This window comes from Photinus pyralis, unplaced genomic scaffold (assembly GCF_008802855.1).
Source record: "Photinus pyralis isolate 1611_PpyrPB1 unplaced genomic scaffold, Ppyr1.3 Ppyr1.4_LG5, whole genome shotgun sequence".
Classification (NCBI taxonomy): Eukaryota; Metazoa; Arthropoda; class Insecta; order Coleoptera; family Lampyridae; genus Photinus; species Photinus pyralis.
Genome location: NW_022170596.1, coordinates 17,743,386 through 17,760,622, shown reverse-complemented (window position 1 = coordinate 17,760,622; position 17,237 = coordinate 17,743,386). Strand labels below are relative to the sequence as shown.

Sequence of the window (17,237 nt, the reverse complement as noted above, 5' to 3'; positions counted from 1 at the left end):
GCGCAAAACCGTTTCGGGGGTGTCGAGGGGGAACTAGAATGACGTTATGAGTGAGAACCCCCTCCCCCTTAACCCCCAGCCCCCTCTTCAAAAATCCTAAATGGCCATCGTTGACCAGCGTTGGAAAGCTACTAAAAAATGCTTTCGAGTGCTACCAATAGAGTTCATTAAGACAATTTAACAAAAATTTAATAATTAACAAAAAAAAACTAAATGTTGACATTGAGGGATTTATGGCAAATTGGTCAAGAACTTCAACCTGAGCTGCTTCTTCTTTTTTTATTGATAACAGATCACGTTTCTTCAGAATTTCATAAGCAGGTAGGTAGGTTTAATTGTCTTGATGTTTCAAGATCGCATTAAATCTACCTCAAACGCATTTGAAACCAAAAACAGTTACCATTAGGTTTGAAGATTTGAAGAATTGGCGCAATTAAAAAAAGTCTGATGAAACAGTATGCGGAATTTGAAGGAACTTAAGAATCTGAAGAGTTTGATGAGTAAAATGTGAGAAATATTAGATTAATTAGAAGAAACCGAAGCATTAAAGAATCTGGAATTCGAATCATCCGGAAAATCTAAAGAACTTGAGGAATAGTCAGAATCTTATGTACCCTTAAGAATTTTAACAATCAAGAATTGGAAGAATTATGAGAAAGTGTCCATACAATTCTAGTACCTAACAGAAAAAATCTGAGTAGAACGGAAGAAACTCTAAATATACTAGAAAAACCCTTAAGGATAAGAAGAATGGATATTTCCAAAGCATCTGAGGTATTTCTGAGAGTCCGAAAAACCTCAAGAGTCTGAGTAATCCTCTGATTCGCAAAACCTGATTTTTAAACAAACGGAAGAATTTGAAGAATCTAAGAATCTGAAGCAAATCTAAAAATTGAGAAACTGGCGAATCTGAAATTTAAAATCGGGAAGAATCTTGGTAAGAAATGCAAGAATTTCAATTAATGCTGGATAACGATTTCATTTAAACTAATATGGTAGTTATTAAATGTTTGTGAAAAGTAGGCGTATTTTTTCCTCAGCGGAGTTCATAGAAAAAAATGCGTCGAACCTGGGGTAAGTAATATCTAATTATGCTCTATCGCTACTGCCAGCTACAGGGTGGCGCGAATATAATGATCGAACACCTTTTTGTTGACAAACAAGGAGCGGGTCTGTAGCTTTATTGTGGAATGTCTTTAAACGATACAATGTAAATTTTGGATTATAGTTTTGGTACTTACTGGCACGGGAACGTGCGTCCGAGTATAAATTACGTAATGCGGAAACAGTTTGGGGTAGCTAGAAAGAGTGCGCATACATTCACTTGTTCACTTGGATAGGTGCATCAAAGCCTCGTATCCAACACTGCAAACAACTGCAGTTCCTAATCAATTTCGGAATTTGGGTCATAAAATCTGCAGATTATAACGATGCATTTTTAGCATCATGACCTTTTCATGCTTAAAAATAGAATTTCCCGATGTGCTTTTCCAACTGTTCAAAAGGAGCTTTAATATTTCATTTCTAATTCACCCTCCTCGGCATAACTTAGCGATTAGCGTATACTATATCCGAATCGCACAATGTTGAATTTTATCATTAGTGTTGTTATAAAAAGATTTTACCAACGGTGTTCGTATCATGAGGACAAAAGTCCATCATTTCATACAATCAATCGATATTCATTTGCAAGATTATCGAAACACACAATTTGATTACTTTATTTCGTGCAAATGGCCAAAGTTCAAATTTCCATTGTTCGGACAAATACCTACATGAGACAAGGACAGTATTTGATCGTTAAAAATTGTACAAAACGTGTAATTTTCAGAGGAAATTCGGATATTAATCTACTGTCACAAGAGACACAATCCATTTACGACTATATCAGAAACGTACTAATTTCCTGCTGAAATTGAAGCGTAGGCCGTGGAAAATGAAAACGCCAAATACGGGGCTTTTGCTAATTCAGATTCGTTTTAATCTATCTACGACTGCTGTTATATACCTACCTCTCGCATATCAAATTATAATTCGAATAATAGTTGGAAAATTGAAATCGTGATTGTTCGCAATTACTAATTTTGTTAGGTATGGGTACATCCTGAGATTTCAAGTTATTTCTACACCTAGTCTGCCTATTGCTTAGAACTTCTAATGAAGCAATTAAGGGCAAATATTTTAAACCCGCTTGTTTGACATTATCCCTAACTACATTATATTGGTGTGGTTTAGGCGCAAACGGCCTCTAAGGGCGTTGAGATAAAATTGCGTTTAATGTGTGAACACATCTGGTGGTTTTCAATAATGATATTACGAGGTTATTTTGTAAAAGCCCATTATATGCCATGTATCTTACTAACAAAATAAATTCATTATTTTAGTTACAAAACAATTACACTTTTTATCGAAACAAAATGCACCCAATGCCCTAAAACGTATCCTAGAAAATGCAAGACATTTTGGCCGGCACAAACAAGGCACGTAAGTAGCGAACACACTTTGCACGGTAGAAACATTTCTAAAATTTTTGCGATCCACTGTGCTCTTAATACAGCTTTCATGTGACTTTGTGAAACTCAGGACAAAACTGCGTTATGCGGTAAATACTTAATTGTCAAAGAAGAAAAGTAGATAGTGAGGCGAGCACACAAAAAAGATATTATGCCAAAACAAAGAAGTAAAGCTTCTTGTGTCGCACGAAAAGTTCAAAGGGTTGTCATTTCCTTGAATTTTTTGTTGTCACCTATTTTCAGATACCGTTTCGTTATTATGCCGCGTAATTTTCTGGAGATCTAAAAATTATCTTTATATATCTACAGCACTAACGAAGGTGCTTGCATCTCCCTTTGAAGGAGGCCAATTAGCGAACGGAAAACAATGCTTTTAACCCCTTTTGCGTAAATAGCGGCAAATTAGAAGGTTTACTACATCTGAACTTGGCGTTTGATTCCCACTTACATTCACATAATTTGGCTTCCTATACTACAATTATATAGAAGTTGAATGCATTGATGGAGAGAATGAAAATATACCGACAAATGTGTGCACGAACGTCCCTAAAAATGTTCACGCATACCAATTAGTGTATGAACTAATTAGCGTCAACGCACTGAACGAATTTGCCGTTTAAGAATTGAAAAACTGAATTGGACAAAATTATCAATTTTATCTTGGGGCTGCCTACGGTCTAATTAAATTTCATAAATGCTTAATGGCTGGGGATGAAAACGAAATTAATTCGCTGGAATTGACTCATCGAAAAAGTAAATTACAAACGCGATTTACCTCTAAATGTTTATTGAGAAACGAATGCAATTATGTTTAATTTTTGCTCTTTAATTATTGGTTCCCGTACGTCAGATTATCACACGCACTGTTACATTACAGTTATAGTTATGACAATACTTCGTCTTCGGTAACGTTCCCACAAATACTCTATTGTATTTATCGATTGAACATACGCGTAGGTTGAAGATATAAATGATAAAACCAATAAAAATGTGTATGATATTTTGTCAATTTTGTCAGAATAATCTCGTCAATCCACAATTGACTGATTCTCTGGCCATTGTTGGAAATTGTCTTCCATCTAACAATGCTATATCTCAGCACAAACGAGATGATTTCGTAATGCAACTAACAAACGCAATTTTATAAGTGGCTTACAAAAAGAATTTTGGAACACTTTTTTGGATTGGTTCAATTCGCCCCACTGTGTGATATCTGCATTGGAGGTAGCTAGAATGAAACTGATGACATATTTAAAACTGGGAAGATTTTCGAAAAGCATTTGTAAATACGTATCGCCAAAGCGTGGGCAATACTGAACAAGTATACAAAGCGCATTTTTTAAAAACCGAAATACTTTAGTAAATGGTTGGGTTATAAAGGGGAGGAGGCCCCTTACACACAAACATTTAAAGACCGCCTGACATACATTCCAAATCCTCCGACACTCCATTCGGCAGAGTTTGCCTTTGAGAGTATTTTTCTCCGACAAACCGTTTTCGAGATATTCGCTCTTAAAGTTTTGACATCACCAATGGATATATTTCTTCCAGACGTCCCAATCGCCCTTTGTGAGTACTCTCTCCCGACAATCCGTGCTGGAGATATAAGGGAATAGATCTGATCACGATAAGGGGTTGAGGAGGAGGACTATGGGTGGTAGAAAGAAATTCCTTTTGTTGAGAGAGAGAAGTTCCACTCCCCCCCCCCCCCCTCCAACCCTCAGAAAGAAGGGCAGTAGTTGGTAGAAAACGGTTCCTTTCGCTGAGACCTTTAATTAAAATACAATGATAGGTAAAATTAATTTCTAACTCGAAGGCCACCATGGGGATTTTGGGAACTGTAAGAGATAGGTAGGTAGTTTAAATTTGGCAAAGTTGCGTATTTTGATGCTTAACAAAATGTAGTTTTGAAACTGAAAAAATTCCTACTACTTCCGGAGTTTTTTCAAAATAAATAATACAATAGTATGGCCACTTTTTCCCTCTACAAGATGCTAGTTTTAATCACTTCGGTAAAAAATAAAAACGATTTTGCAAGATTTTTTTCCGGATATCTCAGAAAGTAGTCAGAATTTTTTCAGTTTCAAAACTCCATTTTGTTAAGCATAAAAATACGCAACTTTGCCAAATTTAAACTACCTACTTATCTCCTACAGTTCCCAAGATCCCCATGGTAGCCCGTATTTGAATCAGCCTGTCTACGTCGATTATTTAGTTAACCTTTTCAATTCCTGTATTTCAGAAGGAAATTTCCCCGATGTCTCCGTTTCCGTTATTTTACCTTTATTTAAAAAAGGCGGCCAGTTACTATTGTAGCAATGTCCTTTAAAATTTTTGAAATAATACCAAACGGCAGACCTTATAATTATTTTGAATGTAATGCATAAACTGGGTCTTTATGGACCTTGCGAGCGAGGCACAAATAAACAAGGCGAGTCCCCATAAAGCCCATTTATGGACGCAATATATACAAAGCTTTATATACGACTGCATCATCTCATCCAATAATTGTACTACCATTACTTTATTGTTTATCCAATTTTATTTTATAATAATAATAATAATAATAAAGTTTATTGTAAGCAAGAAATCTTACAAATGGACAAGGGTTCGCCTAATTAAGCGATTTACAATCCTTCCAAATCTAATCGTAATTAAAAGGTATAACATAAATCTCTTACCAAGCTAATAAAATTAACAAGTTATTAATCATTGCGTTACCTACAGTACTGACATAGTTATTTACGTTATAAGTCCGGTAGGTTACTTGTAACAGTACGAGTTAGACATTATGGACGAGGCGACGTTAGGAGCCGAGTCAAGAATGTCTTAAAACAAATCACGATTTATGAACACAAAAGTTAGTACTGTTTAATTCAAATTTGCGTTTGATGTTTGAAATAACGACTCAATTAAATACGAGGGAAGCATGCAAGGAAAGTTTCGATTTCGAAGTATCATTAACGCCATTGAAAAAGTAACGTTATTTTTGCCAAAAAAGTAATCAAAGATAACGTACATTGGTGTAATTCCCAGTGCTACCTTCAAGAACCTTAACTAACTTAAATGAGTATTCCAACTGCATTTTTATCATAAACATTATCACGTTTATAGACCTGTAAACACTACTAAAATCTACGTAAACATGATCTCTTTTCGTCTTCTTAACTTTTAGCAAAGTCTATCGTTACCATAGAATTAATGATCGTTACTGTGTCAGGTCAACGGAATAAAGTGCCTGCAAATAAAAATTTATTCCCCAAACAATTAGATACCTATACTCGCACAAAAGGGTTTTCTCCTTGAGTCTGTAGAACGGCATCTTCCTTTTACATTAGTACTATTTCTACTAATTTTTAGTTATGAATTGTAATTAGTAAGGCTAGAATGATAATAACTACCTACATAGCAGATGGTCTAAATGAAAATTTGGATATGTCATCTGTCGCAAGCCAGTTTTCCTGGAGTGAATATTCCGGGTTTGGTTTTTTGGGCTAATATTCTGAAAGTCGATGCTTCTAGGATGAATTTCCAGGAGCTAGTGGCACATAGCGAATTGAATATATTGGAATTGGAACTAGGCGCATGTACTTTACCAAGCTTCAAACAAATGAGAAAAAGGAAGTAAATGGGATCAACACCATTTACATAATAATTATGATTTAATTGCTCAAGGTAAATTTAATAAAATTGGACCTTCATAACGCAGATTGTTTGTTTTAATGGGAGCAAATTTTTCACATAACGTTAATGTGCTATTTTGCAACATAATTCTTAATTATACAAATGAGTCTTACTTTTATGCGACTATTAAATTATGTCCATAGCAAGAATACACGTGTTCACATAATTATTGCCATTAATTTTATCATCTTACATACTCCAAAGATGGAAGCAGAACTACAATATAATAACCCTTATTTCTTCATGACCATTTAAGGTAGTGTTTAGGCCTAGGTTTAGGCAGTGAGCTGAATAAGAAAAGCTTCTCACACGTTTTCCTTGTCTTGAATTTTTGCGCAACGTTACAAATAATAGTAGATTACATACCGAGCTGGGAAGTGGTTCATTACCTACGCCGAGGGCTTATGGTACATATTGAGATATACGCGTGAGGCGTTGGTTATGAACCACCGACCATCGAGGTTTGTATACTATTTTATTCCAATCTTACATAAAGAGGCTGTATAACAAATTCCATTTCCAAACTTCAAAACAGTTGGCAATTGATATCTTACATATATGATTGTGAATAAATATATAATGCTACTGAAATTTGGTACATTGTATTATACTAGTATGTCTGGAGAGTTGTGGCCGCGATTTGGTGTAATTAATCTGTGGTTCGATCCGTTGAATCTTTTTAGTCTGAATGTTTCATTTTAATTTATTTCTAGTTCTCATTGAATCTTGCTGAGATATGTGGTGTACAGAGAGCATTCTTGTGTTGTGTTTGGTTTATGAGTGGAAATATTTTTTTAAACCGGAAAACTCCATCAGTACAAAGATTTACATTAGATTTTATTACTTGAAAATAAAGTTGAGAAATGTTATGGAACTCAAAGTCGGTGAAATAAAAAACGATCAAAAGTCATATTAGCGAAAAAATGGAATGAGAGCTATATTACGACATTTATATTTTTAAAGTAATTTACCAAAAACATCTCTGGGAACTGCTTTTTATTTGTATATTTCTCTACAGTGATTTATTCTACAATTATATACGAAGCACCATAGGGTTTTGAACAATGTTCATTGAATTAGTTACGATTTTTATTCTCAAGTCGATCCTATATATATATCGTGTAATCAGGATGTTCTTTTAGAAGATACTAAACATGATTTTGATAATTTTACTCAGTTGTATCTTTGATCACATCGAAACGGCTACTTTATGTAAGTTTTTGACCTTCATTCTAAGCCATGTAGCCTACCTGCTCGTGCATATTATATAGACCTTAACTGTATGTGTTTTAATGGCAATGGAAACAGATTCTCATCTTCTGTCTGTGTGTGTGATCAAATAATGTTCTGTTCTAGCAAATGCCTTTCCAAAATGCTACCAAAATGATCCGAAATTAAACGAATGCTTCGTAAAGGCTGCGAATAGCTTAAACGATTTTGTGAAAAATGGAGTACCGGAAATTGGTATGCGTACACTAAATCCCTACGTATCGTCGGGTTTTAATATAACCCTGGAAACCCCAATTACCGATTTTGCTGCGTACACAACTAACTTTACTCTCTTTAAAATGTACGACTACCAATTTGAGGAAGTAGAGTGAGTGTTAAAATAAGTAGTCGAACACTTCTTTAATAATCTTCTAGCATTCGTCCTAAAGAAGGTAAAATTAGTGGCAAGGTCGTCTTACCCAAATGGGGACTGTGGACAAATTACGAAATTTTGGGACAAATGATAAGTGTTGAGGTTAAAGGGAGTGGTACAGTAACATGCGAATGTGATCGTACGGTTTGTGAGTTCTCCCTAAGCAACTGGTTTGATACAAGTAATTGTAAAGATATAAACGTTGATATAGTTTGCAAACTGGATGACATGAGTATAAACTTTACGGGAATGGCTAATGAAGGTAAATCTGTAATTTTTTCGTATGCGGTAAGCCTTTAATCCAACGTTTCAGAGGTGGTAAACACTCTCCTGAACTTGAGCTCTAGATTGTTTGCATCGGAAGTTTCGCCTGCTTTTTCAAGCATATTTCAAGGATTTATGAAGCAGTTTACGACTCGCATATGCAGGAAATTTAAGTTCAGTGAATTAATTCCTCCGTCGCCTTAACGGTTCGAATAAGATGCAATGGGAGTGTCATACGTTGTTTTGTTCTTTAGAAGAGATGATCTTGTATATTATGCGTTCATGAATAAACCTTACAGTTGTTCAGTTATTCACTGAGCACTGGCAAAGTACCGAGAAATATCCCCTGCCGCTCCAAAATGAATCATGGAGGTACAGCCATTTATATACGGGACGTCAATTTAGATGCTGATCTGTTAAAGTCGCGTTTACTACCCTGCGAAGGCCATTCGAGTTTTGCGGTGTAAGTAGGAAAATGCAATTGTGTTAGTAATATATAGACCTTATCATGAATTTGCTAGAACGCGGCAATTTTAATGTTAAGTTTATAACGGGGGATCAAAAAAGGATTGACGTCGAGTCGCCTTTGGAAGTTCAAGTTAAATATGATTTCCCATGTAAACAAAAATTCCAAAGGTCACTCCACAGCAACCCTTTTTTGATCGCACAGTACACGCTCTTAGTTCTAATGGAAACTCATTGATGGACCTCCTATCTTCGTGGATTTAAAATTTTGTGTAATGAACCCACTAGGATAACTGTTACACCAATGCATGGATTGATGATTTTGTCACAAAGAACCTTATCACTCCTGTGGCGTAACTGGGTATTTTTCGAGGCGGTACCGGATCGGGTTTTGGCGCCCTACCAGATATTGGCGCTTTATCAGTTAACATTGAGGTCTAATTAATAAACACAGTACAAATACACTAACTTTGCACGACATTTTAAAAGTGATGCAAACTTTATGTACCACTCGTTACACCCTTTCGAATTTACACACAAGTTTGCATAAATTTTAGAAGAATGCATTGAATAACGAACTCTTTCCTCCACGAAGGATGGAAATACATTTATTTATAATGTGCTCAATTCTCGCGTCAAATTTAGCTATAGTAGGCAGTAATAATAATAGACACAAAAGTACATAATAAAAACCATGATGATGTGTTTTGGGTTGACTTATGCTCGTAAATGCTCAAAATATTCTTTTATTTGGGAGGACATTGCAGATCTTACAGCTTAAATAGTTTAAGTTATTTTGAAAAAGTGCTGCTCTATGCTAACCAGGATTTAGTACTAACTTGTTACGTGTACTATAGGCATGTGTTAATTTAATAAACTGTTTATTTATTTTTGACAGCGTATAAACATGTTTCCAGGATGTAAAGGTTGGACTGTCAAGATTTTTAATTTTTTGAAGTAAGTTTACACGACGTTGTTAAGTTGACACATTATTCTTACTGCACGTTTTTGTAATTTAAGGATTCGTTCCACATGCGCACTGGCACGCCAGATACCAATGTTGTAGCCTTTGGACGCATAAGAAAATAAATACAATGCCACAACGGACATACCTACATAGCTCACAATTACCATTATTCTTAATTGTTTTAATTTTTAAAATTAAACTCAGGGCATGACTGGGTCCCGGCACAAAGAAAAATCGTGACGTTGAGCTTATTCAGAATTTAAAAAAATTGTCGCAAAATCTGACATAATAATTGAATTGACTCGAACATTGATCTTAAATTGGAATTCAAATTGACACAATTCAATGACAACCTAAGATTACAATAATTTTTTCCCAAACTAAAGAAACACAGTACGACTGCTTGATAATGCGGTGATTACAGTCGCAATTAGTGGCCATAATTAGCAATATTATGGCGTAGTCCATAATGATAAAGTAAAACGGCCGCCTGTCAATGTGACAGTCGTACTTAGGTGTCAATCCAAGGTAGTATTTTAGAAATATTTGACAAATGCTTGACATCTGTTGTCAATGATATATAGATTTTATAGTTTATTGAATTCCATGAAATTTTCATTTTTAAGGGTTGTTGCAGTCGTACATAAAGCTTTTTATGTCTTACTAACCTATCATAGCACATTTTATATCTGTGATACGCGGGCATAAAGTACCACTTTATGCCCTAGGGCATTAAGTATCACCATAGTAACTCATTTATACTTAATGACAAAACAAACAAATATTTGCAGGTCATTGAAAATTAGAAACGTCAATTATTAATTGTCAATACCTACTAAATCACAAGATTGGCCTTATTTCGTATAGTTTCTGTAACTTCTTCCTCATTCACGATGAATTGAATTATTTAAAATTACATTTGACGTTTGAATGGTTTCAATCACATTAACAAATTTGAACCACGCATACTCCATCAAACATAATGAATTATTTTGTAAACGAATTTTGACGAAGAAAACTATTTGTAAAACATAAAATTGTGTATGTACCACGGGCATAAACTGATGTTTATACTCTCGGGCGACTAAAAAGCTCTCGGGCCATAGGCCCTCGAGCTTTTTAACTCGTCGCCCTCGAGAATATAAACATCACTATTATGCCCTTAATACATAAATAACTAGTATATATCGCGTCCATAAATAGGCTTTATGGGGACTCGCCTTGTTTATTTGTGCGTTGTTCCGCCTGCTAAACCTAAACTACGTTTACAGCTCGTAAATTTTCAACTATAGGGTGGCTCGCTCTCATCGTCTGCATTATTTGAACCGAAGAAAAACGAGATCACCCTGCAGTTGACACTACAGTACATTTGTACACATCAAGCGACAATTTACTGTTAATGTAACCATTGATGAAGTAGATATGGTGGTGGTAGCAATGTGCTCTTTTTTTGAAAACCGATGAAAGAACAAAAGCAGAAATGTTAACGGTTGCAATTAGTAATAAATAAAAAGCTTTCGTGGAAGTAAACAGTCTTGGAGCGATTTCTTGTAATTGAAAATATACTGGGGTAAATTAAATTGCATTAAATTCTTTTGTGGGCGAACTTTGTGGGAATAAATATTTGTAACTACTACGTACTGTGGCAAATAGTAAAGGAAATGGAAATGTGAAGGGAGGATTGTATTAAACAAAATTCCAAAGCTTCGTTTAATGAAAGAATGTATATTTCTGTTCTAAAAATGAAACTATCACGCACGATCCAGGGCTAGAATCTTTGTCCCTTCATAATTTGCTTTTCTGTCGGAGGGCCTCTATAACGTGTGTTTCTTTTTTCTAAAAATCCTGCAAATCAATTTTACAGGCAGCTATTCCATTTAAAGCGGAGGGTATTAAAAGTTCGAGAACGTTTTTTCTAGTAAGCTCGTAAAGTTTCACTTTGCCCTCTTACGAAAGAAAATTAGTAGCTGAACTAATAACGTCCTATCGAATGACTTTACTATTTCTTATCGTTTGATTCTATTAGAATTCGAGTGACTGAAATCTGCTACGCCATTAACTTTTGAATGAAGGTTCCCTTGTGGTGCGCGAAACAAACTTCATGGGGTTTAGCGAATTTTCTTACATTTGACATAGCAGTATCAAGTCGTTTGGTATGGGTTACAGATTTGCTAAAATACTACTTCTCTTGACGTTTTTGTTTTGTGACTTTTTTTCTCATACGCTACAAACTTGCGGCTTACACACTGCACACTGCGGAATGATTTAAACACCAATGCACATAGGTAATCCCCGCACTATTAGGAGTACCACCTAAAACTAGTAAATCCGGGATATTAGTTCGGCATGGTCTATGTGGTTCATTATCTGTAATGACAATAAACTAATTAAGATTGCTCAATAAAAAAATATATTTACAAATATACGAGAAGTTACATGTACACACTAAAAATAAATGAATATTATCCAATATAACTGGACAGACTACCTAGATTGAGTTAAATTACTCCCCCCTCTTTTTGAAAATTTGTAATTCATAACAGCAATAGCGCTAACTTCAATTCAGATGATGCAAATGTGAACATAACCAGTACTAAGTGGTATAGATATCAGCGATAAACTATATGTAGTGGGAGAGGGACTATGTACACTTGCCCTCCTCTAGATATATTTTCGGATTTCTAAAAAACGATAATGGCGTAAAGTTCTTATTGGTGGCGCATGCGAACGCAATAGCGCATAACCAGCCCATTACTTTATAATAACGTGACTTTTGTACGAATTATCATTGGTGGAATTTTATAATAAAATCGCTGCATATAATCACAGATTTAAATTTTAAAAATCTGTGATATAATTAAAGGTTTTATTTATGTGTGATGTGAGTGATATTTCCAAACACCTCCCACCTCGCTGCAACGCACATCAACAAGAATAATCCTGTAGACCTGTAGAGTGTAGATAGTGTGGTTTACGACGCACTCTGGTCGGTCTTGAATTCGGGTCACCCGTTACAGCTAATGTAGAAACAGGCTTCTCTTTCTCTTTCTGCTGTCCAGCGGTGGAGGTTTTTTAGTGGTCTCCGCAGCTGCTTCTGCAGTCATATGACTATAGAGTCAGTATCACTGGAATCCGTCTCTTTTGTCGGATCTGTTTCTCTAGCAGGAGTTACCTCGTATGCTGGTTTCATTACTTTATCATCTGGATCTTGAACTTTGTAACTCAACGGTCCTGTAGCAAAAATGACAGTTGAGGGCATCTACTTCGGACCTATCGTGTATGATCTGGGGTAGAAAGGTTCGTCTTCTACAAAAGATCTGGTAGGGACCAGTTCAATTTTTTGTCCTAACTTAGCAGACATTGCTTTGTAAAAATCAGGGTGAACTTGTCCAACAGTGTAGTCAGCTTCCGTTCCATGAGTATCTCGCTTCGAGAGTTACCGGTTGCCCAATGTTAAGTAAGTTATATTATTGTAGGGTAAATATATCACTTTAACCGTAAGAGTAGATAAAGTGAAACAGATCAGTATGCTTTCTAATGTCATTCTTCTACCTTTTATATTTTGCTGAGTAGACGACAGTTACTTAAGAGAATATTACAGTCAAATTATTGATGGACACCATAAAATCCCCTAACGTAGATCTATATTTATACAAATTGTATAATGAATTGTTTTAACAACTATACCAGATTTCATAGTCAAAGTTTAAAGTCAATCGATATTGTTTGAGAAAAAGAAAGTGGAGTCACACTCGACAATAGATCTAACACAGATGAAAAACATCGCAAATCTGGGAAAAATTACTTTAATCTCCAATGCAAACATTATTATCCTCTGATATCACATGTAATGACTTTTATTTGTATCGAGTGTTTGTATTACTTCTGTTTATTTTCACACTCGATTCGGGCAACAAAGTAAGTACCTGTATGTCTATATAGGGTCACTATTGTCGCCTAACGTTTTTTATGATTTTTTTCCTTATTTTAGATAGTTCTTTTACATCGGTACAACTACGTAAGTTTTTTCAAAATATTATCGTTTCTTCTTTCTCCTAGCAAGCTACATAGGTACCTACTTTCCAGTATGTTACCAGAATGATCCCAAGATAAACGATAGCTTTATTAATGTTGGAAGTAAACTAAATCAATATGTTAAAGATGGAATACTGGACATTTCTGGTCATATCATAAACCTTCTTCTTCGAGGCACACGTCACGACTGATAATGCCAATACCGCGTGCGAGTTTAATATGAGCGATTAGAATGAAATAACTAATTGCAACTGAAGGGAGGGAAATAAGTGTACCTTTGTGTTACAGATCTCGAGAAAGCACATGATTGTGTTAAGTCGGACAAACTGCCGAGCATACTGAAGAGAAAATCTGTTGACTGGAAAGAAAGGAGAATGATAAGATGCCAGACCCGGACACTTCGCCCACCTGTCTTTTTGTACCACTTCGCCCCACTCTCCACGATTAATTTTCATTTCATGCAAATTTGACAAAGAAAACCAGGAAAAGGGTTCGCACACCAGTCTGACTGGCGATTGCTCTTACACACCTTAGGTGTGCATTAATATCTAAAACGGACGGATATTCAGCGTTGTGGCACTATTTTGACCGTTGTGGGTAGAAGTCGCCGAAATGGGACGGCTAAAGAGGCGTTTAGGTAGAAAAAGGTAAATTATTACTTAGTAAAATGAAGCTGTGAAACGTGGGCATCAGATGAGAGGGAGAAGCAAAGGATAGAATGTCCGGAAATGTGGTTATGTAGAAGGGTTTTGACAATCGAATGGTCAGATAGAGTTAGCAACCAACATGTGTTGTCGAGAATAGGGGAGAAAAGAAAGTTACTGGCCACCATAAGAGAAAGAAATAGGGCATGTGTTTGTTAAGAAAGGTGCTGGAAGAAAGTGTGGACGGGTATCCTAAACGAGCAAGAAGAAGAATGAGCGAGTTGAATTAAAAGAAGAGCAGCTGACAGAGAGAAGTGAAGACGCCGAGGACATGCGCGAGCACAGTACTATTGATGTAAACAGTGATTAAACAATAGAGCGCCATTTGATCCGTTAATGGTTTGGTAATTAAATTGATCCTTGATGCATTCATTCTGTGCCAAGTAATGAAAATCTCATCAGTAAAGAATGAATTTTCCATTTCTTAGCTACAGCGTTGATTAATCGTAACGTTGGGGAGATTACACCCTGTTGAAATTTAGAGGTGGATTTTCCAATAAATTATTTAACTAGTGGAATTGTAAAAATAATTCTGTAAGTATTTGGTAGAATTGAAGATTGTCTTTTCTGCGTCTTTTATTTCTATAGAGCATTGCTTTCATAATGGGTACGGGTACGGGTACGTAAGGCTGAAGGAGGGTTCCGCAAAATTCGTGGGGCGGGATTAAGAGGCTAGGTGTGAGGACTTCGAGTGGTAACTTGAAGCTACCCAGCTTTGGTCCTCTTTGATTACATCTTGGTCTGATTGCAAATTTTCCGTCCACGAGCAGCGGTTCGTTTCGAAATGTTGTCCGAGGTTTCTCCCGAGTTTTCCTCCTGGACTACGGAGAGGTGGTCTAAGTCATCGTGCAACTTATTCAGGTGCATCTTCTTCACGATTTCTGTATTTTGAGATGTCGCTACTGCCTGCGATGCTTCAGTGTACGAACTGTATGAATCTTGAAGAAGGAGAATAGATTCAGTAGAAGACAAGACTATCGGAACAGAGTTGACACACAATCCATAATAATAACCGATCGGAGAAAGAAAAAAGCACCAAATTTGATATGTGAATGTTGGAGCTGGAGGTTAACATTTGGTGCTTCAAAATTGGAGGTTTAAGCTTGAAAGTTTGAGTAGAAGCTTGGAGTGTAAGTCCTCTGAATCTGAAGTGCATCTTAAAAGCTTTCCGCCGTCTATTTCTGAGTCATTATCACTGTAAAGAGGGTTGTTATTAGCCTAGTTTTGTATCAACATCGTCCCCTGCAAAAAAAGGCATCTTATATAAGGCACTTTTATTCCATTTATGTTACATTAAAGGTAAATTGATTGAAGTAATAAAAAACTTAGTAAGGAAAATTTTGATTTATACGTTTTTTAAAGCGATCAACCGCCAACAGAAAATGAATTAAATAATTACTTTGCAAATATTGCTGATCGAATACAGTCAGTTGATACAACCTGCAAAACCTCAAAAGATTTATTAAACAAAACAAATACTTCAAAAAACATATTCTCCTTTAAAGAGGTATCGCAAACTCATATTAGAGACGCTATTATGAGTTTATCGAATACCTCATCGGTAGATATATACGGACTAAACTCAAAAATTCTAAAAGCAGTAGTAAATATCCTTATTACTCCACTTACCAGTTTAATAAATAGCTCGATAAGCTCAGGAGTCTTTCCAGATGCACTAAAAATATCGTTAGTTACACCAATATTCAAAAAAGGTAGTCTTAGCGATCCGTCTAATTATAGACCAATATCTATAACACCAATCCTATCAAAAGTATTTGAGAGAATGCTAAAGAATCAAATAATATCATATTTTGAGGAAAATAGGCTCTTCAACACAAAGCAATTTAGAAAAAATAATTCAACTGTATTAGCTTTAATTGATTATGTGAACACAATATTGGATGTTTTTGACAAAGGGCAGTATGCACACACAACATCCTGGGATCTAACAAAAGCCTTCGATTGCATCAATACAGATCTAATGATTCAAAAACTACGACATTACAAATTCAATCAAACTTCTCTGCAGTTAATTAAATCTTACCATACAAACAGAAACTAGATTGTCAATCTAAACAATAATTTATCAGAAAAACGAGTAGTAATGTGCCGGTTACCCCAAGGCTCAATCTTAGGTCCTACCCTTTTCATTATATTCATTAATGATTTATTTGATAATGTGTCTGCAAATAATCTCATACTTTACGCAGATGATTCAAATAGCATAAATATCGAAACCTCTCTTGAAAATCTTCATTCTAAAATATACCATACAAACCAGGAGATAAAACATGGTTTAATGCTAATCAGCTAGCTGTAAATGACAGTAAAACACAAACCCTATGGCATAGCCTCCGCGATTTAGGAGATATTAAAAATAATTCAACTATTCAGATACTAGGCGTCAGCTTAAGTACTACTCTACAATGGAACATACATGTGAACAATGTTGCAAATAAACTAACAAGGGTGAGTTACCTTATTAAATGTTTAAAGAATACTGTTTCAAATAACGTCTTAATTAGTGCATATTACGGGAATTTTCAGAGTATATTGTCTTATGCAATTGTTCTGTGGGGAAATTCTTACGCGGGTAAATGCCTTTTTGCTATTCAGCGAAGAGTTGTCAGAATTCTTAGTGGTATCAGTTATAAGAGTCGACTGTAGAAACTCATTTATTAAATTAAAAACCTTAACTATGTCGTCATTATTTATTTTAGTGTCAGTCACATACGTGCATAAATTTAAATATCAAAGCATACAAAATCATTCTCATATACATCATGACACAAGAAATAAAAATAGCATCTACTTACCCTTTAAAAGAATATGTAAAACTCAATCCAGCTCAAATTACCTTTGCTTCAAACTTTATAATCATCTTCATATCACCTGCAAAACAGAAAATCCTCAAAGTTTTAAGAAATTAGTAAGACGAGTTTTTAAGTGATACAGACATCTGT

General features: G+C 35.4%; 1 protein-coding gene across 1 annotated transcript; it reads left to right on the top strand.

Moving 5' to 3' along the window:
* The first annotated feature begins 7,288 nt into the window (after positions 1–7,288).
* LOC116172493 lies at positions 7,289–8,413 on the top strand. Its single transcript, XM_031489721.1, has 4 exons — positions 7,289–7,409; positions 7,554–7,794; positions 7,842–8,101; positions 8,153–8,413. The coding sequence occupies exons 1-4, from the start codon at positions 7,352–7,354 to the stop codon at positions 8,305–8,307; spliced, it is 714 nt and encodes a 237-aa protein (XP_031345581.1). The 5' UTR covers positions 7,289–7,351; the 3' UTR covers positions 8,308–8,413.
* The last annotated feature ends 8,824 nt before the right edge of the window (positions 8,414–17,237 follow it).